This window comes from Pongo abelii, chromosome X (assembly GCF_028885655.2).
Source record: "Pongo abelii isolate AG06213 chromosome X, NHGRI_mPonAbe1-v2.0_pri, whole genome shotgun sequence".
NCBI classification, from domain to species: domain Eukaryota; kingdom Metazoa; phylum Chordata; class Mammalia; order Primates; family Hominidae; genus Pongo; species Pongo abelii.
Genome location: NC_072008.2, coordinates 17,191,236 through 17,214,139, shown reverse-complemented (window position 1 = coordinate 17,214,139; position 22,904 = coordinate 17,191,236). Strand labels below are relative to the sequence as shown.

General features: G+C 42.9%; 1 protein-coding gene across 6 annotated transcripts in view; it reads right to left on the bottom strand.

Moving 5' to 3' along the window:
- Positions 1-22,904, bottom strand: part of REPS2 (RALBP1 associated Eps domain containing 2) — a 206,379-nt gene that overhangs the window by 10,945 nt on the left and 172,530 nt on the right. For all 6 annotated transcript variants that reach the window (XM_002831425.3, XM_009234619.3, XM_063721067.1 and 3 more), the window contains 2 exons: positions 3,613-3,696; positions 2,110-2,255 (listed from right to left, as the gene is read on the bottom strand). In XM_002831425.3, coding sequence (XP_002831471.2) covers positions 2,110-2,255; positions 3,613-3,696 — 230 coding nt within the window. The remainder of the gene's footprint in view (positions 1-2,109; positions 2,256-3,612; positions 3,697-22,904) is intronic.

Below are 22,904 nucleotides of genomic sequence, written 5' to 3'. Positions count from 1 at the left end.
AAGGGAGTTGTATCCAGAACATATAAAGAACTTGTAACTCAAAAATAAAAAGATTAATAATCCAATTAAAAGTGGGCAAAGGGTGTGAATAGACATTTCTCCAAAGAAATAAACAAATGGCCAATAGGCACATGAAAAGATGATCAATGTCATTAGCCACAAAAGAAATGCAAATCAAAACCATGAGATCACACTTCACACTCACTAGGATGGCTATAATAAAAAAAAAAAGGTAAGTGTTGACAAAATGGAGAAATTGGAACCCTCATACGTTGCCAACGGGAACATAAAATGGTGCAGCCACTATGAAAAGTGTGGTAGTTCTTCGAAATATTAAAGATAGAGTTACCACATGACCTAGCAATTCCACTCCTAGGTACAGACCCAAGAGAAATGAAAATGTAAGTCCACACAAAAACATGTACACAAACAGTATAATGGCATTACTCTTAAGAGCCAAAAAGCAGAAATAACCAAAATGTCCATCGACTTATGAATGGATGAATAAAACGTGGTCTATCCATACAATGGAATATTCAGCCATAAAAAGATAAGTTCAGATTTATGCTACAACTTGGATGAACCTTGAAAATATTATGCTAAGTGAAAGAAGCCAGTCACAAAAGACCACGTTTCATTATTCCATTTATGTGAAATGACAAGAATATGCAAAGCCATGGAGACAGAAAGGAGATTCGTGGTTGCCAGGGGCTGATGGGGAAGGAGAGAATGGGGAGTGATTGCTAATGGGCATGGATATTATTTTAGGCATGACAAAAGTTAGATTGTGGTGATGGTTGCATGACTTTGTGAATAAACTAAGAACCACCGAATTGTACATTTAAAAACATGAACTGTATGCTATGTGAATTATATTGCAATAAAGCTGTTATAAAAAAGAGAAAAAGAAAAGATCTCCGTATGAACTCCACCAGATGCCCTGACATCTACTCTGGAGACTGTTAAGCCACTGCTGACTAAAATTAACATGAAGCTGAAATTAAAGTGGAGTGCTGGGGTAGAACATGGAAGAAAATTGAGCCATCTTTGTCCCTGATAGGGATTCACCTTCCAGGCTTAACGGGGGCTGGAAGATGGTCAAAGTTCTCGGTGAATGTGATGAACAAAATATACTTCCTTTATGGACTGATACCACCAGGGACCTCTCCATTTGAAAAAAAGAAAATCTTCTGAAGGAGAGGGCTGCAGAGATTCAGAATGGGACTTTGGCTTCAAAGACAACTTGCTAACATCTCCCACAGAACATGCTGCTTTTCGTTCTACAGCGTGTAAGCAGAAGAAAATCTGCAGCAGCATCTGAGACCTGCAAGACCCCAAAAGCAGGGTCATGATGGGTCTTGAGCATTTATGTTAGTGATCGGTCAGGCTCACTTGCAGTCAAGTGACAGGAGCAGGTTTCTGTCCTCAACATCTCCCTCAATTTCACTACAAAGAAATTGAAGCAAGTGATGGCTCTTCTCAAAGCCAAAGTTTTACAGAGAAGGATAGTTTGTCCAGAGCATCATTGTCTCAGTCCCTGGCCACGTCCACAGATGTCTTCACCCTCCCTCCAGTACCTGTTCCAGCTGGTTAGATAAATATACTGGAAGTTCTGCATGTATCCATTCTGTGCTGAGGCAACCAACAACAGAAACTCTTTACGGAGATTTTAAAATCACATACCACACCTACTGAAAGCGTGTCTGTGGGTGAAGGAGCTAGCCATTTGCCCTGAAGGAAAAGGAGATAACACACGCAGAGAGGCAAAATTGCCACTTACAATACTTTCGTCTTGCCAGGAAAATTTGGGCCCTCACAAGGAAGAGGAGCGGGAAACAACAGAAGGTGAGAGGAAGGGAAAGAAATCAAACCAAACCAAACACCACAGCCTAGGACTCGCTGGCCCCTTTAGGTCAGGTTAAGTCCTATAGCTTATAAAGCCTTCTATGTGACTGGGAGACTTGAATCCCACCACAGAGATGAGCAAGATAAAACTTAAAACCATGAAATCCTTCTGTTGGTGTGCATGTAAATGTCAACACATTTACATATCCGTGGACATCTCAGAGCGAGATTCCTACCTCACTCTTGTTTATGTGGTCTACTTACTTTTGGACTGTTGGATGCGGTTTCATGGTTGCTGCAGAAGCTGGCCCACTTGCAGCAGTGGAAGGCTCTTGGTTTTCTGTAGCTTGATTTTCTGGTCTGAATTTCCTACGAATGGGCTTTGATGGTGGCTGAGAATACGGTACATCCTGTGGATTTAAAACAAAATAAAAATTAAAAAGTTAAACATTTCAATGTTCCCTCCACTCTTCCTTCCAGTGTCCCATATTACTTTAGCCCCAACCCCAAGATCAGGAGGGTACTCTATTTACTGACCCATGGCTCAGCAAGAACTGGGGGGACACAGGCATCAAAGTCCAGTGGTCTTCCTTTTTTCTTTTTCTTTTTAAATGTTTCAAGAAGTCTATTACTTCTTGTCACCTGAAACTTACACAGACCCTGTGTGCATCTCACACCATGGGGCCTTTCCTAACTGAAGACAAGATAGGCTCCTGCCTCACTTTGAAGCCTTTTAAACCTAAATTTTGGCCGGGTGTGGTGGCTCATGCCTGTAATCCCAGCACTTTGGGAGGCCAAGATGGTCGGATCACGAGGTCAGGAGATTGAGACCATCCTGGCTAACACGGTGAAACCCCGTCTCTACTAAAAATACAAAAAATTAGCCGGCCTGGTGGCAGGCGCCTGTAGTCCCAGCTACTCGGAAGGCTGAGGCAGGAGAATGGCGTGAACCTGGGAGCTTGCAGTGAGCCGAGATCGCGCCACTGCACTCCAGCCTGGGCGACAAAGCGAGACTCCATCTCAGAAAAAAAAAAACAAAAAACAAAAAACAAAAAAACCTAAGCTTTGGAAGTTTTTAAAGGTCTTAGTCATATGCTCATCATTCTCCTATCCCCAATTCCTACACAAAGTCAAGAAAAAGAGCCACAGTGTATTCTGGAAGGACACAGTTGGCCTGCTTCTTTGGAGGACTCTACCTCACCTGTGCTCCTGAGCCCAAGGCCCACTCTCTCTGAAGGGAGAAGAGCCTGGGAGAAGGACAAGAAGAGGGTGAGGAGATGAATGGAGAGCATGATGAGTGAGGGGTACTTACTGAGCAAATTACAGGTGACCCAATGGCATGGCTGGGCAGATGCCAGGTGAAAATGCCACGATGCAAGAGGAAACCACGGTACAAAGACCAAAAAGGAGAGACTACCCCACCCCAAGAGGTATTCACAGAGGCTTAGCAGGTGGATGGGGTTTTGCTAAAGACATCTGTCCCTCCCCACAGCCCTTTTAGCTCTTGCCATAAACAAGGCCACCATGTTTAGCTGGGGGGCTAAGGAGGTTGAGTATGTACTGTCATGTACAAAATGCATCAAAGGGTCAAGCCCAGGAATCTTCAGGACCCCAATCTTCACAAAGAACCCACATTCTAGGAAATCTGGATCACTGACATTCATTTCAGGACACAGAAACCTTAAAACAATAGATCAGCTAATAGAGATAAGAAGCCCGGGGTGGGACTCGCAACGCCATCTGACAGCATCCTCAGGCTGACCTTACCTTCTTTGCTGGACTACTTTCTGCAGCCTGGGATGGGGCTCTGCTCAGCTGTGGGAGTAATTCAGCCTCCGACACTTGTTCAGACTGTAGCAAGAGATCAGAGAGAAGACAGAAATGCAAAAACACAATCACCTAAATATATAATAAAGAGCACTTAGGAAGATAGTCACCAAGTGAAAACTGATTTAGGCCAAGTTGCAGCCAAGAATGCTTACGTCTGCTGATCCTTGGGAAAAACCTCCCATAGATGCTGCTATTAACCTTCCCATCCCTCCTTCCCAGATTGTTCAATCTTAGGAAAAGGAATCATGGGAATTTCTTCTGTAATTGAACATATGTATTGCTAAAAAACTAATGCTTCGCAACAACAAACTCTAAAAATAACAAGGCTTATCAGAAAAACAGGGTTGAAAACAAGATTTTAACTTGACCACCAACAAAAACAATCATCATCATTAAAAACACTGATTTTTTTAAATGTTAAATTTCTAATAAAGAAATACTCTATGAGCAGTGTGAAGAAGAAGAGGTAAGAACTATCCCCCCAGGCCAACCAAAGCCCACGCGCTGCTGCATCCCTGGACCCAGCACCTACATTCCACTGCAGTCGCTGCCACCATGCCCAAGAGAAAGGCTGAAGGGGACACTAAAGGAGATAAAACCAAAGTGAGAACAAACTACACAGAAGATCTGCAAGGTTGTCTGCCAAACCTGCTCCTCCAAAGCCCAAGCCTAAAGAGGCCCCTGCAAAGAAGGGAGAGAAGGCAAAGGGGAAAAAGGAAAAAGCCCATGCTGGCAAGGAGGGGAATAACTGCAGAAAATGCAGAGGCCAAAACAGAGCAGGTACAGAAAGTTGAAGGCGCTGGGGATGCCAAGGGAAGTGTGTGCATTTTTGATAACTATGTATTTCTGGTGACTGTGCAGTTTGAAGCATTATTTTTTTATTAAGTTTTATAAAAATGCAGAATTGTTTTTATGTTTTTATTTTAAGCCATGTTGTTAGCACACCGAATACATCATTGTTGTTTTATGGAGAAGGGGTATATGTCACTAATAGAATGTCTCTGAGGCCAGGCACGGTGGCTCATGCCTGTAATCCCAGCACTTTGGGAGGCCGAAGCAGGCGCATCACCTGAGGTCAGGAGTTCGAGACCAGCCTGACCAACATGGCGAAACCCCGTCTCTACTAAAAGTACAAAAATTAGCTGGGCATGATGGTGGGTTCCTGTAATCCCAGCTACTCAGGAGGCTGAGGCAAGAGAATCACTTGAACCCGGGAGGCGGAGGTCGCAGTGAGCCGAGATCGTGCCACTGCACTCCAACCTGGGCAACAAGAGCGAGACTTCGTGTCAGGAAAGAAAAAAAAAATAATAATGTCTATGAAGCTGGACTGATGTGGAGAAAACACCTTTCCCTTCTAGTTTTGAAAGACATCTTCTTGGCTCCCAGAAAGAGGGACTGTCTGACGTTGACACACACAGTCACCTTCACACAAAGGCCTTGTGGTGTAGAGAAACAAATTCCTCTTTATGTCCCCCTCTCCCTCTCTGCCTTCAGTATACACTTAACTCCCTCAAACCCAGATACCTGTTGGGGTCTGGCCCCCAATAACTGGTTACCAGTCAGGCTGGCAATCTGGACTTTCCAGCGAGAACCTTGAAAGACCCATGTTCTGTTTCTAGATTGTGGATCTTCAGATAAATTCTGCCATTTTCATTTCACTTCCTGAAAGTCAGGGTCAGCTCATGAAAAGTTGTTAAACAGCACGTTGAATGTGAAATGTCAACCCTCAACTCTGAACTTTCCCTCTTCAGGGTACCAAATGAAGACTTCATTGGGTTTTACCATGGCTTTCTGATTTTGGAAGTCCATTGAAGGAGGGAATCTGAAAGTTGTATACTGTTAATGATTGTCGCTCATGTCCTGCCTGAAATACCATGATTGTTCACAAAAAGTATCTTTAATAAAGCTGGACACAGTTTGGAAAAAAAAAAAAAACACTCTAGTAAATATGACCCTTCTTAAAAAAGGAAAGGGGACTGTGGTCGAAGGAGTTATCAGAAGGGTCGAGGGTGCTGAGTGGGATGGAATCAGTGACTAAACTCACCAAGATTGGCAAGGAATGTCCCCAAAGCACTTCAAGACAGAGTGGGTACCAATCAGTCAAGTGGAAGAACACAGGGTGACTGCGCCTCATGAGCAGCTCTCTATGTCCCCCATTTCCCCCAGTCTTCTGCCTTCAGGTGTGTTAGTCTGCTTTCAGCCACTAGCAGCCAGTGATGCCAAAACATTCATGTGCTGAGAATGAACTCTACATATGAACCAATGTGACTTCTACATCATACTGACACCAGTCATCTACTGACCCACAGATAATCCTCATTACAGAAACACACATTGTAGCACAACAAACTGACTTAGTATGCCCACTTCATCCCTAACCTGGCCTTCTCTAACCTCCTTCAGAGCATGGCTTCTTCCTCTGACTCCACTGAAATGGCTAGTTCCCAAGGGCTCTAACATACCCCCATTTAACACGTTATTGCTACCTCTTCTCGTCTTCTCTTCATTGATCTTCTGCCCAGTATAGCACCTTTGACTATCTTTTTTAAACTCCTGCCCCTGGCATCTGAGAAGACGCAATCTCTTAACTGTAGTCATTCACTCTTTTTCCTGTTTTGACTCCTCTTATCCCTCAAATGTAGGATTTCTCAAGGTTCTGTCTTTAGTTGCTCCACCCATTTTTCCCTCCCTGTTCATTCTCTCCCAGGGTAATCCCATCTGTTCCTACATTTTATTCCAAGCAATTCCCCATCTCCTCTAAATCCACTATGCAAGCACTCAATATTCCTGACTTCTAGTTCCAACTAGTTCTTATAGCTTTCTCCCTTCCATTAAAGATAACTATATTGTTGTTGTTACTAATAGGTACTATGATGCACACAGCACTTACTGTGTGTCATACATTGATCAAAGGGCTTTGCATGGATCATTGCAATTCATCATCACAGCCCTAGGAAGTAGTTATTATCCCTATCTTATTGGTGAAGAAATTGAAGATCAAGAAGTTAAGGAACTCACCCAAAATCACACAAATAGCAGAGTCTGAACACAGGCCTTGATTTCCAAAGCTAAGCTTATAACCACTATGCCATACAGTCTCAGGTACTCTCAGGCCTGAGTGTTACTCATTCAAGACATATTTATTAAGCAGCTACTACTGGCAGGCCCTGTGCTAGCACTGGCACTCAAGGATGAACAAGATACAGATCCTGCTTAAGAGAAGCTTGAAGTCTAGTGGGAGCAACAGGGAAATGACAAAGCCAACTTGCTTCAGTGGACTGTGGAGGGCAAGTATGGAGAATACAGAAGCACCCAGTCTCATGGGTCGGCAAAGACTCAGGAGCAGGTGATGTCTCAGCTGAGGCCTGGACTAAAAGAGAAACGTGTGGGAATGGTGAGAAAGACCCAAAAGTAAGTTCACAAAGGGCCTCCTATGCTCCAACATCCATAATTTCAGCCAGAGCTACCACAAGAACACTAAGGTCAATCCCCAAGATGGGAAACACAGGAGAAGCAGGAGTGAGGGGGAACTCATCTTTAGGCAGACTGAGTTTGAAGTACCTGGGAAACAACCAAGCAAAGCTGTCCAGGAGCCATTCACTGCCAGGAGTCTAGGGAACACAAGCCCTCACCCTGCTTTCCCTGGAGGTTCATACAAATGGACGCATACTCCAAGCTCTATGAGCCAAAAGTCAGTTTTATTAACAGCTGAATGAGGGCCCAGTAACCACCTGAATGCAGGGCCTCCTGTGAACCACGGTGAAGAATGCAACTTGAACCTGAGGTTCCTTCTTGCCTTTTACCTAGAAATCTATTGCTTGGAAGGTAATATATGTTCTGGCCCAAGTCTACGCATGCAGCCTCCTGCAGGGACCACAGGTATGCAGCAATATCTTGCAGCAGGCAGGCAGAGAGAGGATAATAATTTCAGGCTCTCTGCCTTTCAGTTAGTTGGTTCTCCTCCATCATCAGGTGGACAGAGAAGTGTTTGCTCTACCACTCCATTCCCTGGTGAGATGAGCAAAGTCTCCTTGTGGAAATATCGAAGGAGATGATAAATGGACCCTTTTTCAACATAAATGAGGATTCCAAAGCACAGCACAGTGTCTTTGTTATTGCCTCCTTTTCTCTTAAACATCTCTAAAAACACAAACAATAGGGTGGGGAATGAGGAAGCAGCTGTGAGATGTGTCTTAAAATGTGTTTCATTTGCAAATTTACCTTCCTGAACTCGTATGCAAGGGCCTGGGTTTTCCAGCTCTATGTCTGGTAACAGACCACTGCATGGTGTTATGTCAGGCTAAATCTGACCATCAATCCCCTAAATTGATCCATCTATCAAGCATTTGGAGGAGCGAATCTCAGGAGGGACCTGGAACACAGGCATTAGGAAGGTCCCAGAATAAGGCACAGCCTTGACAGAGCCAGACATTATCCCAGGAAAAGAGATGGGCAAAGATAACCGGCTGTGTGATAAGAAAAACTAAAGATGAGATTTAGGCATGTAAAAGACCCTCTTCACAATAAGCTTTCCTTCATAAAAATAGTTTGAGGCTTATGTTAGGCTTGGGGTGTGGAAAGTAGAATAAGGTGGGGAGGTTTCTTTGCTATTTCTTGAGACTTTTCTAAGTTACCAACTTTGGAAGAATGATAATCCAAGAAAACAGGGGGCCTCAGTGGTTCTCTTCCTCCTCTGTGTATTTGGGGTCACGGGGAACAACTCTGCCAACATGATAATATGGCTTTGTCCAAAAGTTTTGGTTTTCTGAACTGAAATTCAGTGACTGATTCTTGTGGGAAAAAAACAGATATATGGATTACAATTAATATAACAAATGGCAGTTCTGCCCTCATGGTTCCATGTGTAACAACCTGTACCCAGTCAGGATGTGACAAACCAGGAAAATGTACTTTTAGCAAAGAGCTCACTGAAATGTGAGCTAAAGTTCCTTTTAAAAATATGTATCTAATATTGTAATATTAATACTTCCTTATTCACAAATGGCAAATATACCTTCACTCTAATTTTGCAATGAAAATCCTGGACTTAGTGCTGCCACTCATGATGTGGCAAACTGTCCTGGGTCTTTGACCATTCCCATGGTTAATGGGACAATATGATCCCTGCTGAGCTGGCTTCCCAGAAATGGACACAGGTCCAGAGAGGCTAAGCATTTCTATGCATTCATTTATTCAATTACACAGATATTTCTTTCGTACCTCTGGTATGTCAGGGACCATGGTAGGTGCTCGGGACATGGGTAGGGGGAGGCCCACTGTAGTAGGTGCTGTGTTGGCCCCACCTGGGTCACCTTTCCCTGGCTGGCACACCATCCCCCAGCTGCTCTGAGTGTTAGCTACTGAGGACTCACAGCCACCCTCTTCTCTAGAGACTTATTCTCAACTAATGGGAGCCTACCTCCCACCCCCACCTCCAGCAGCCTATAATGACTGACCTAGAGAAGGATATAAAAGGCCAGTCCCCTGTCTCAAACAGGGTTAACTCTATTATGCAATTAGGTACCAGAATCCTGCCTGTGTGGATCAGGTCAAGGTCATATTTTATCTGAGACTATATCATTGCTTGGCTCCTTCCCCTTCCCTACTTTTCTTCCCTCTCCTCCTTCTAGGTTTTTTCCTAAGAGCACTCCTTCAACAAATCACTTTTCAAGAATCCTCATCTCAGGTTCTGCTTCTAGGGAAGCTGACCTGAGACACTATGCAACGTACTCCCAGAAGAGGGGACTGAAAGCACTCTAGTATGCTCCTCCTTGTTGTCTCTGTTTCTATCTCTATCTCTCACTCTCATATCACTTGTTCTGGAGACAGTCAGCTGCCACATTGTGAGGACACCCAAGCAGTCCTAACAAGGGGTCCATACAGCAAAGAAGTGAGGCCTCCTGCCAACAGCCCTGTGAGTGAGCCATCTTAGAGGTGCATCATCAGCTCCAGTTAAGCCTTCAGATGACTGCAGCCCTGGAAGACATCTTGACAGAAGCCTCACGAGAGGATGTAACCCAGAAACACCCAGCTAAGTCACTCCCAAGTTCCTGACCCAAAGAGACTGTGAGTTCGTAAATGTCGGTTGTTTTAAGTTTCTGGGGGGACAAAAAGGCATCCTGATATATCTAGAATTTAGGGACTTGCAGGGTGGAGGAAGGGTGAGGAGTCAGGAGAAAAATGGGAGAGCTGAAGCTGGAGAAGGGCAGCAGGGGGTAACACATGGTTTCCCAGACCTGGTTTGTTCTGGGTCATTTGCTAGATACTCAACACCATCCCCCATTTCCACGCCCTTCTCTACGCCACAGCAGGCAAAAGGCTGGAAATATCTACTCCTTTTCTTAAGTAACTAATTCCTTAAATTAAATCTCTTCCAGTAGGAAATACCAGGAGTAGTTTCTGTTTGCCCAACCAGACTGACACACATCCATCCTGAGGATCTGAGCTTAGCCTGAGGGCCACAGGGGCCACTGAAGGATTTTAAGTAAGGAATCAATCTGACTAGATTTGTATTTTACAAAGGTTATTCTAGATCCAGTGAGTAAAAAGGACTAGAGGCAACTCATACCTGGGGAAAAGGAACCTAATTCGAATGCTGAAAAAGAAAAGATGACGGTCATCTAGGCCAGGTTGGTAGGAATGGGTTCGGGTTGACTTAAGAGCTACTCAGACTGGAAATTGAAGACACCCTTGGCCATTTTTGGAATGTTGTGAGTGAAAGAAAAGATAAGGACATATGGAACCCAGGTTTGGATCTTGGATAATGGGTAAATGGTTGAGAGATAAAGTAGTTTAAAGCAAGAGGCAGGAATGATGGCAGTATGGAAACACAATAAAATTAGGCAGATTTATCATAAAGCAGTGCTAGAACAACCCATGTGTATCTTCTTCTAGTAGCATCTCTGAAAGGGGGTACCAGGAAGCACCAGTTTCATGAATTGTCTAGAGCAGGGATTAGCAAACCTTTCTGCAATGGGCAGATAGCAAATATCTTAGGCTTTGAGGGCCAGACTACCTCTGTAGCCACTCTGCAACTCTCCTGTTGTGCTAAAGCAGCTACAGACAATACGATGAATGGGCACAACTGTGTTCCAATAAACTTTATTTACAAAAAAAAGTGGTGGGATAGATGAGGCCTATGAGCCATAATTTGTCAGCCCCTGGCCTAGGGGGAAGAAGAATCTACAGATAAGCTTAGGAAACACTGCCTGGTCTATCTCCCCCTTGGAGATTCACTGAGCACATAGAACATTACACACTCTGAAATTCTGAAAGGAAGTCACTTGCCTTTGCATAGCCCATCGGTTCCCAAATTTATTTGGTTTCATCTCCTTATTCTCATGTAACTTCTATTAACATCCTGAAGAACTAATCTTCTGTGGAACATACTTTGAGAAACACTGACTATAGACTGGATTTTAGAGGAACAAAGGAAGAACATTCTATTTGACTTGAATGCCAAATGCCATATTCCACACCTAACCCTTGGGGAGGTGCATTCTCCACTGTGGTTGGCAGATCCAACTCCAGGGGCCCCTGTTGCACTCCCCTCCCCTCTCGCTTTGGCTTAGAGTATGGAGGCAGGGTGAGAATGAGGTTGTTGCCTGGCCAGAAGGGGGTCCCTTCTCCCTGTGGTAGCAGCTGTTGCTGCTGCCAACTACTTCTCTGCATGAATTTATTTACAGGGCTCCTTTAAAACCTCCTGGACAAAAACACAATAAAAATAGTTAATTATAATAGTTTAGGCAGATGAACATGACATTAATAAATTATGCATTTTTTAAGGAGTTTAAAACAGTATGTCTCAGATTCCAGTTCTACTGAAGCAGGTTAGCTTTACAAAGGTCCCACTGGTCCCATCTGAGTCCAGGTACTCGTCACACTTATCACCTGGGCCACTGCAAAGACTTCACTGGGTCTTTTTCCAGCCTTCAGTTCTAGTGCAGTCTGATCCACCCTGTACACCACCGAGAAATTAATCTTGTAAAGCACCATCTAATCAAAATGCTTTTTCTCAAAGCCCTTCACTGGCTCCCTAAGGCCTATGGCACACAACACAATCCCTCAGCCAGTTAAAGGTCTTCCATCCTCTGGCTCCAATTTACCTCTGCAACATAACTGGGTTAGTTCGCCCATATGGAACCTGCTCCAGGCATATAGGTATTCCCCAAATCTTCAAGCACATCAGAAGTTTCTCCCCAACTTAATTATGTTTGTTCTAGACCCTCTAGCCCAGTGGCTCCCAAATATAACCGAAGCAGGATAATTATCTGGGGAACTTTTTATAAATTCAGACTTGTAGATGCTATTCCAGACTTCCCTCATCAGAATCCCTTAGGGATGGGGCATTAGAAACTTATATTTTAACAAGCACCCTAGGTGATTTTTATGTAGCCAGCCCAGATCAACTGGGAACCACTGATGGTCCAAACTCTTCATTTAAGAGATGAGAAAATCAAGTCTCCAAGGCCCTGGTCTGGGCAAGGCCACAGGTGCTCTTGCAAAACTAACTAGGCCTCTTAATTGTTTTCTCATCCATTCATCATAGAGGGAATGGGGGTATATGCCACATGGTTCTATAGATAAATATTTGCAGCTGGGCAAAAATCTTCAGCAGTAAGATTGTGTTTAAAAGTCAAATTTGCAACAAAAAAAAAGTCAAATCCCACTTAAAAAATTGTCTGGCCGGGCATAGTGGCTCACGTTAGTAATCCCAGCACTTTGGGAGGCGGATCACTTGACGCCAGGAGTTTGAGACCAGCCTAGCCAACATGATGAAACCCCGTCTCTACTAAAAATACAAAAATTAGCTGGGCGTAGTGACACGCTCCTGTAATCCCAGCTATTCAGGAGGCTGAGGCACGAAAATCACTTGAACCCGGGAGGCGGAGGTTGCAGTGAGCCAAAATCTCGCTACTACACTCCACATTCCAGCCTGGGTGAAAGAGCAAGACTCTGTCTCAAAAAAAAAAAAAAAAAAAAAAGTCTATCTGTAGAACTTTGCCAAGGTGTGGATAATAGGTAACTTTTTTTCTTTTAGGTTTGCAATATTGGCAGGTCAGAAAAACGAACTCAGGCTTTATCATCCAAGGATCCAGGTGGATTCCAAGAATGGGGATCACAAAGGCAGCAGCTAAATTCTAGGCAGATGAGAAGACAATCCTGCTGCTGCCTCCAGGGCCTTTCCAGCATTCTGTCAGTATTCTAAATGTCATTTGGTGCCTAGTTTTCACCTGTTCCCCATCTCCACTGGGCAAGAACACAACAGAAAGCCATTTGCTAAACCCAGTCACAGAAGATGTAGAACCAATGGCCCAGCACACCACTGGTCCACCCCATCATTCCCCAACCAGGCTCAGAGAGAGGGGTAAATAGAGCCTCAAGAAGGTCCAAGAGACTGAATTCTCAGCAAGAATGATTACCAAAATCCATGACTCAAGTCACCTGTGAGAGACAGAACATGATAAATGAATGGTAAGCACCTGGAGGGCAGGATCTGTCTTGCTTCCCTATCATTTTCTTGATACCTAAGCTGAATGCCAGCAAACAACAGGTCCTCTAATCAATGTGTGGAATAAGCCAGCAATGAACCCAATACTGTTTCATGTTCCACTGGAGAAGAGGTCAGTAATTCATCCCTTGGTAACTGCACCCACAGAGCACAGAACAGTTACAGGATATAGGCTCTGGAGTCAAACCCAGGCTTTGCACTTGCTCGTTGTGTGAGCTGGTCACATGCTTAGTCTCTCTGAGCTGCAATTTCTTCATCTGCAAAGTGGGACAATTGACCTAACTCACAGTATTGTGAAGATTAAGCAAAATATCTGTCTAGTGTGCTAAGCACAATTACATAGAAACTGTTCAACAACAGCAGCTACTATTATCATTAGGATTAAAATTATGATTAGTTTCCCAGGCATAGTTCCTCCTACTGCAAGCAGCAGCCAATCCAACATAAGGGCATTTTCCTCCCTGCCAAACAGTTGAAAACCTAGGCTGAGAAAATGCTGGCTCCAATTTAGAATATAAGCAGATCCCACAAAGCAGGCTATCCACAGTCTAAATCTGTGCCACTGGATATTACCGCTACTAATATTGGAGGGGAGAAAATTTTAAAAATAAAAGCTCTGTCAGACTTTCATGTTTCATGGCTGCTTTAACATGGATATCTCAGGCAGCGTGCAGTGAACATCTCTGGTGGGCACCCCCCTCGGTAGACCAATCCAACACTGGAGACAGGAAAACACTGACAGAGGGGCTCAGGAACAACTTTGGTGAAAGTGGGTACCAGTGACCATAATGGGCAACTAGTTGCTGGATTCAGCAGTCACATGGAAGAATGCCTTGGGGATTCTTGGAACTCATTAGATTATGGACAACATCCATGAGACAGACCTACTGTTACAACTAAAGGACTATGAGCACTTTATTTTGGTCTAAAAGACAAATATTTTGACCATGACCTGGGTTTTGTTCTTCTATGTCCAATTTCTAGTAATGGAACAGAAATCTGAGTCAAGTCTGAACTGCACTCTCTATATCACATACCTAAAGCCATATTATAACACCATCTGCAGAGTCAACAACATGAGCCTCACAGGTAAGGTGAGCTAAAGCAGGATTCTCTGGAGACTCACGCTCCCCAGGGATGAGGTTGAAGAAAGATGCCCCATGCATGCCTCTTGCCAAACCAAAGAGACCCTTACTAAAACAGGCACCCACCAGCAGCACAACTGAAAGGCACCTCATTATGAGGCCTTTAGAAATCCTTTCTGTTGGGCCCCAATCCCTGACATATATAGGCCTGGCAATAATAACAAATGTATATACAAATTTCAAAATGCCTCAGAGCCCTGGCCTATGAACCGATATTTTATCACACTTACAATCTGAATTCCTTTCCTGGTTCCTTTGCTCTGTGTATCAGTGTGATGGAGTGTTAGAGTAACATCCTTTCCGACTTACTGATAGTTCACACTTAGACTGTGATAAATGTCCTCTTTTGGGTTGACATAGCCCTTCCTGCATGAGCCATGTCCATCAGAATACTGTGGCTTTAAAAATTTTCAATTAGAAATAGCTGGCCAGAAAGGGAGCTATAAAAATTATGTTAAGAGTTAGGAACCATCCATAAAATAAATTCAGCATTGATGAGGACGTGGAACTGGAGTGGGAACACCATTAATGGAGTGTAAATCAGTACAAACACTTTGTAAAACTGTTTGGCAGTACCTACTAAAGCTGAACATATGCCTACACCATGACCTAGAAATTCTACTCTTAGGTATATACCCAAGAGAAATGAAAACACTCATCCACTCAACAACTTGGATATGAGTGTTCACAGCAGCAGTATTCATAATTGCCCAAATCTGAAAAGTACAAAAATGTCCATCAATAGTAGAAAACAGTGTTATATTTGCACATACAATTGAATACTCTACAGCAATGATCTCAATTACACACAACAGTATGAATAAATCACACAAACATCATTTAATAAAAAGCCAGACACAGAGTATATACTGCATAATTCCACTTATATAAAGTAGAACACAGGTCAAACTAATTTATGCTGTTAGAAGTCAGAATAGTGGTAACCCTAAGAATAAGAGATAGCAACTGGAAAACAGCACAAGGAGGGCTTCTGGGGTGCTAGTAATATTCTGTTTCTTGATTTGGGTGCTGATTATATGCATGTGTTCTGCTTGTGAAAATTGAGTTGCACATTAAAAATGTGCAACTTGCTTTTCTACATGCATATTATACTTCAATAAAAAGTGTTTTGGGCCAGGCACAGTGGCTCACGCCTGTAATCCTAGCACTTTGGGAGGCCGAGGTGGGAGGATCAACTCAGGTCAGGAGTTTGAGACCAGCCTGGCCAACATGGCAAAACCCCATCTCTACTAAAATACAAAAATTATCTGGGTGTAGTGGCACATGCCTGTAGTCCCAGCTACTCGGAAGGCTGAGGCAGGAAAATTGCTTGAACCCGGGAAGAGGAGGTTGCAGTGAGCTGAGATCATGCCACTGCACTCCAGCCTGGGTGACAGAGTGAGACTCCGTCTCAAAAAAAAAAAAAAAAAAAAAAAAGTTTTAAAAATCCAGTAGAGCCAATTTCCTGTAATGTCCTTAAAGTGCCACCTAGTGGCACAAGTTAAACATAAACAAGAGGGAAGTTTTGCCCCTAGCAACTTCAAGAATATGGCCCCATTTCTAATAGCACATTCTGGGATTGGGCTAAAACAGTGCCCTAGACTAAAATCACTGGCATGATACATAAAGAAAAAAAGCTCTTGTTGCCTGGCACGTAGAATCCTGACACAAGGATTTAGAGGCAAGGGAAGCTATCTACCACAGAGCATGCTAGGGTTAGTGAGCCGATGATACACATTTCTTCCCAGCTCCACTTGCAGTCAGCATGGCGGGAGCATTCGCAACACAGACAGCAACAACAGCTGCAAATTGGGGCTTTTCCCCACCCCGCAGGGGAGAAGGTTTACCAACACACCACTGGGTGATACCTACAAAATTGGCTGGGCAGAGCAGGGTATTTAGGAGGAAGTTGGGAAGAAAAATTCCTTTACCCCGTTTTCTCTGGACAGGCTTGTTCTTCCTCTCCTTCAAGGATGAAGGAGTCTGGCTTCTTTTAATTATGCTTGCCAAACAGAGTTGGGGAGGCCTATCCACTGCAAGCCTTTGAAGCTGCCAGTTGTATAAAAGATACTGCTCAGAATTTTGCTAGTAAAGTCTGAAAGACAGATCATCTCGGTCAAAGGTCCTCAAGGAAAAATCAGAAACCACAGACACAGGCATATGATCCTTGAGATAAGAGCAGGAGGGTTAAAGGCTGATGGGGAGGCCTATCCATCTGTCCACTGGTTCTTCTCATTGCCATTCTTTTGATCTATGGCATGATTCTCAAGACTCCTGTTCCCCGATGGAAAAGGCTGAAGATGCCCTATGCGTGCCTCTTGCCAATTGATTCTCCTTCACATTTCCATCATTTATAGAAACAGGTGACCATCTGGATTTGGCCTGTAGGCTATAGTTTGCCAACCCCTGACATAGGCAGAGAGACAGCCCATGAAAGGTCACAGATGAGGGTAACAATGTGCTTTGACTGCAAGTGCTTTAGCGAGCCACTTCAGCACTCATTCTGGGCTGGTGGCAACTAATTTCTAGCTATCTGGAGTCTGTTCTGTGTTTGCCAACTAGACCCCACCTCTGTTTCACTAGGCCTGTGGTGATGATAATTATAACAGCTAAATGTTATTGAGGGTTGACTATGGCACCAGGCATCATTCTAAGTGCTTTAGAGATCTTCACTCATTTAATCATCATAACCCTATGAAAATGGATACTACCATGATCCCCAGTTTACAGATGATGAAATTGAGGCACAGAGAGACTAACTTGCCCAAAGTCACAAAGCCAGTAAGAGGCAAAGATAGGATTTGAAACCCCAAGCCCATGCTCTTAAATCCTCTGTCAGGCTGCCTCCCTGAGCCCAACCCCTGGTTGTCCTCCATTGTCCTTTCCCATTAGCACAGTAGCACATTTGGGCATCCTCCCAATCCACATCTGCTCCTCCCCTGACCCCCTCAGGAGTGCTTCCTTAAAGTCACAGTGTGGGCCGTGCACAGTGGCTCACGCCTGTAATCCCAACACTTTGGGAGGCCAAGGCAGGTGGATCACAAGGTCAGAAGTTCCAGACCAGCCTGGCCAACATGGTGAAACCCTATCTCTACTAAAAATACAAAAATTAGCTGGACGTGGTGGCATGTGCCTGTAATCCCAGCTACTCGGGAGGCTAAGGCAGGAGAATTGCTTGAACCCGGGAGGCGGAGGTTGCAGTGAGCCAGAATCGCGCCACTGCACTCCAGCGTGGGCAACGGAGCAAGACTCTTTCTCAAAAAAAAAAAAAAAAAAAAGTCACAGTGCGATAGGGGACAGCAGAGAAGAGAAATGAGGACTCCATTGCTCAGAAACCTAGAAAACCACCATAACTGGGCCCCCCAGGGGAAAACTGGGCTATATTGTTAGTTATTAGAAACATGGTGACCAGTTTATTGCCTACAACCTGTGTCAATAAAGCATTAAGAAATGGGTTTAAATGAGACATACAGAAAATGACTCAGTTGTAAGAACCATGAGAGACTATAGAATAGATAGTGTTGGGCATGACTGCTGTGAGAGGGTGATGCAGGATAAAGGAGCTACAGGATAAGGATCACATCACAATCTTTGTGCTCCTATAGTTCTCAGCAAACTGTGGGCCTACAGTGAGCACATTCCGTTAACATCTGATGAAATGATTAGATGAATCTATGGCATCTTCCAGAAGAATGATACCAGCAGAGTGAGCTTTATATAATATAACAATAGCATGGGCATAATATAATGAGGAAGAACCTAAGAAAGAAAACAAGTCACCAGAAGTGAGTTAAAGCTAATTTTTAACTAGTTCCATAAAATAAAATGCATCCCTGACAAAGATAGTGTGTCAGTTTGATTGTTAATAAAGTAATTGTGAGACGTGGTTTCACAGCACAGCATAGTAGTATAGTAGGAGCTGGCACACTGGGGCTAAATAGCCAAGGTAGGAATCATAGCCTTAACTCTTTCTTTCTGTCAGTGACCTCAAGCAAGTTGCTGAGGTTCTCTGTGCCTTGTTTACTTATCTGCAATGTTAGGATAGCAATAGAACCCACCGCACGTGGTTGTTGTGAGGCTTAAATCAGTTCATATTTGTAAAGCATCTAGAAGAGCATCCGGTACTCTGTTGAAGTGCTTGATAAATTAATAAAATACATGAAGAATCGCAAAGCCTCTATGGTTTGTGTACTCTTAAAATCAATTTTGAAATGCATAAATAATTATTTATTATGCAAAATAATAAATTCCCTTTTAGGGGGTAGAATAAGGGTTACCCTTGGCCTTTTGCTACGTCAAATATGGCCCACAGACCAAATGTGAAGGCCATTTTGGCTAAGATGAATGTAAGTCTACACTGGGGAAGGCACTTTAAAAATAAGCATTTGAGATTAATGTAGGAAAGAGTTCACGTTTAGAAAATTATTGGTGGGCACAGAGTGTAGAAATTTAATCAACTTTTACTTAGCAGATCTACAGTTAATTTTTGTGATGTATAGTGAATGATTTTTCTCTCTCTACATGCTTATTAAATTTCTAGCACTTCCCCAGAAACCTTTTCCAGCCCTTTTCTTCTACAGCCGGCTGGCTTACTTACCAACTGCGAGGCCCAAGTAGTTAACTTCTGCTCACTGAATCTCAACTTCCCCTTCCATAAAATGATATGCAATGACAGATGTGAGAGTGTCAGCATGAAGTGTTAAAATTTAAAAGACTCAGTCCCACTCAGAAGCAAGATAAAGGTCCCTGTGGGGCCAAATCACAAAGTGGTAGGTCAGGCAGAGGGTGCAGAAGCAGAGGCAGCTGAGAGCTCCTAATAACAGGAATTTAAATGTCCCGCATGAATCATTAAAAAGTCAGGAAACAACAGGTGCTGGAGAGGATGTGGAGAAATAGGAACACTTTTACACTGTTGGTGGGACTGTAAACTAGTTCAACCATTGTGGAAGTTGGTGTGGCGATTCCTCAGGGATCTAGAACTAGAAATACCATTTGACCCAGCAATCCCATTAGTGGGTACATACCCAAAGGATTATAAATCATGCTGCTATAAAGACACATGCACACGTATGTTTATTGTGGTACTATTCACAATAGCAAAGACTATTGCTATTATAGACCAACCCAAATGTCCAACAACGATAGACTGGATTAAGAAAATGTGGCACATATACACCATCGAATACTATGCAGCCATAAAAAATGATGAGTTCATGTCCTTTGTAGGGACATGGATGAAGCTGGAAACTATCATTCTCAGCAAACTATCGCAAGGACAAAAAACCAAACAGCGCATGTTCTCACTCATAGGTGGGAATTGAACAATGAGAACACATGGACACAGGAAGGGGAACGTCACACACCGGGGACTGTTGTGGGGTGGGGGGAGGGGGGAGAGATAGCATTAGGAGATATACCTAATGCTAAATGACGAGTTAATGGGTGCAGCACACCAACATGGCACATGTATACATATGTAACAAACCTGCACATTGTGCACATGTACCCTAAAACTTAAAGTATAATAATAATAAAAAATAAAAATAAAAATAAAAATAAATAAATGTCCCGCATGAGGCAGGGGACTGGTACCAAGCTCATTCCCTGATGCCAGAGGCTAAGGTATCACTTTGCTACCTGTGAAGCTGCAAAACCAAGATGAAGCCTGTGGAGACGCTCTGGGTTGCCTACTTAGGAAAGGAACTGAAGCAGATATAACACTGAGGCCTGGTTCTGGGCTAAGTACCACTGGGTGCCATCTACAAGACCCCTGACACCTGCACCAGATGGAAGTGCTGTATTTCAAGTATAAGAATCAGCTCTTGACTGGAGGCCATGGATGCCAGGAATAGTTGGTAGAGACAGCCACTGAACTGGCAGAAAGGGAGGAGCTCAGAAAACTGAGAATGAGAATGAACTCCAACTCAAAATAAGCCTACAAAACAAAATTCCAAAAACCATGGTAGAACAGCCAAATAAAAAAGGCAAATTTTCTCCTGACAAAAACAAAAATAGAACAAGTTAAAAATAACTTTAAAGTAAGTATTTTAGAATCCTCAAAGTTAAAAGTGGAGAACAGATCCTAAAAAAGAATAGATGGGTATAAAACAAAAATAGGGAAAGGTAAAACAAGAACAGGTTGTTATAAAAAAGAATGGATTATAAAACCTAGAATCAAAGAATAGTGATAGAGGCTTAATAACACAATAGGAAAAATTCTAGGCTATATAGTTATGCAGAGGATTTTTAATTTGGAAGATGAAGATTTCATCCAGAGCAAGCCCAGAAAGATCACAATATAAATACATGAAAGTGACAAGGTGCGGTGCTCACATCTGTACATCCCAGCACTTTGGGAGGTTGAGATGGGAGAACTGCTTGAGCCCAGGAGTTCAAGACCAGCTTGGGCAACATGAAAAAACCCCATCTCTACAAAAAATACAAAAAATTAGCCAGGTGTGGTGGCATGCACCTGTAGTCCCAGCTACTCAGGAGGCTGAAGTGGAAGGACAGCTTCAGCCCAGGAGGTTGAGGCTGCAGTGAGCCATGGATCATCCCATCGCACAGCCTGGGTGACAGAGCAAGACCCTGTCTCAAAAAAGAAAAAAAAAGATGAAAGACACATTACTAGAGTTTTTCTTAAATGTGTTGACAGAAATATAGTTAGTTCCAGAAGAAAACAGAAGAAATAAGTAGAGAAGCAAAACCCACAGAGATATCACTAAATGTCCTAAAATTAAAGATGATTTTCCAGAAGGAAAATGCATGCCAAGTGTCACCTGGCATAAACAAATTTAAATCTATGCTTAAACCCATCACAGCGCCATCAAAACAGAACATTGAAAATAAAAATAAACTTTTAAAAGCAATCCCAGAGGAAAGACAAAGCTGCACCAAAGGAATAAAAAACAGATTGACAGTACAATCTGGAGCAGTGGCAGCAATAAATGCTAGAAGAGGAGGTAATGCATTCAAAATACTGAGGAAAAATTACTTTCAGTCTAAAATTCTGTACACAGCAAAATCACTATTTAAGAGTGAGGGCAATAAGAGTTTACTATCCAAAGAACATAGATTTAAAAAATGACTAGATGATAATACTTCTGTACACTATTTCTTTGAACCTCACAATTGCTAGAGTCATCATAACAATGTAATTATGCAATATATGTCTTATCACTATTTCTGAGAGCTGGTCTCTAAAAGTAGTTTCCAAAGGTCATTTTATTCTGGTAAATCTTCAAATGACTTTTTATTCTAGTTGTCATATCAGAGGACTTTTTTTTCTTTTCCCCAATCCTTAATTGTAAGACAAAATTTTTAAAAGAAAAACTGCATAACTTCCCCACCAAAACAGCCATTTAAACTTCTACCAATTACTTAGCAGTCTTCTCCGAGTATTTAACAGTAGGCACTTGACATTTAGGACTGAACTGTCTGGAGACCTTCACAGATACCCCAATTCACATAAATACTACACATACATAATCTCCCAAAATACAGAAACTTATAAAAACAAGTTATAAGACAAGATAGGTAAATTGGGAGGAGGAGCCAAGATGGCCGAATAGGAACAGCTCCCGTCTACAGCTCCCAGCATGAGCGACAGAGAAGACGGGTGATTTCTGCATTTCCATCTGAGGTACCGGGTTCATCTCACTAGGGAGTGCCAGACAGTGGGCTCCCATTCACAATTGCTTCAAAGAGAATAAAATACTTAGGAATCCAACTTACAAGGGACGTGAAGGACCTCTTCAAGGAGAACTATAAACCACTGCTCAATGAAATAAAAGAGGATACAAACAAATGGAAGAACATTCCATGCTCATGGGTAGGAAGAATCAATATCGGGAAAATGACCATACTGCCCAAGGTCATTTATAGATTCAATGCCATCCCCATCAAGCTACCAATGACTTTCTTCACAGAATTGGAAAAACCTACTTTCAAGTTCACATGGAACCAAAAAAGAGCCCGCATCGCCAAGTCAATCCTAAGCCAAAAGAACAAAGCTGGAGGCATCACACTACCTGACTTCAAACTATACTACAAGGCTACAGTAACCAAAACAGCATGGTACTGGTACCAAAACAGAGATACAGATCAATGGAACAGAACAGAGCCCTCAGAAATAACGCCACATATCTACAACTATCTGATCTTTGACAAACCTGAGAGAAACAAGCAATGGGGAAAGGATTCCCTATTTAATAAATGGTGCTGGGAAAACTGGCTAGCCATATGTAGAAAGCTGAAAACTGGATCCCTTCCTTACACCTTATACAAAAATTAATTGAAGATGGATTAAAGACTTAAACGTTAGACCTAAAACCATAAAAACCCTAGAAGAAAACCTAGGCATTACCATTCAGGACATAGGCATGGGCAAGGACTTCATGTCTAAAACACCAAAAGCAATGGCAACAAAAGCCAAAATTGACAAATGGGATCTAATTAAACTAAAGAGCTTCTGCACAGCAAAAGAAACTACCATCAGAGTGAACAGGCAACCTACAAAATGGGAGAAAATTTTTGCAACCTACTCATCTGACAAAGGGCTAATATCCAGAATC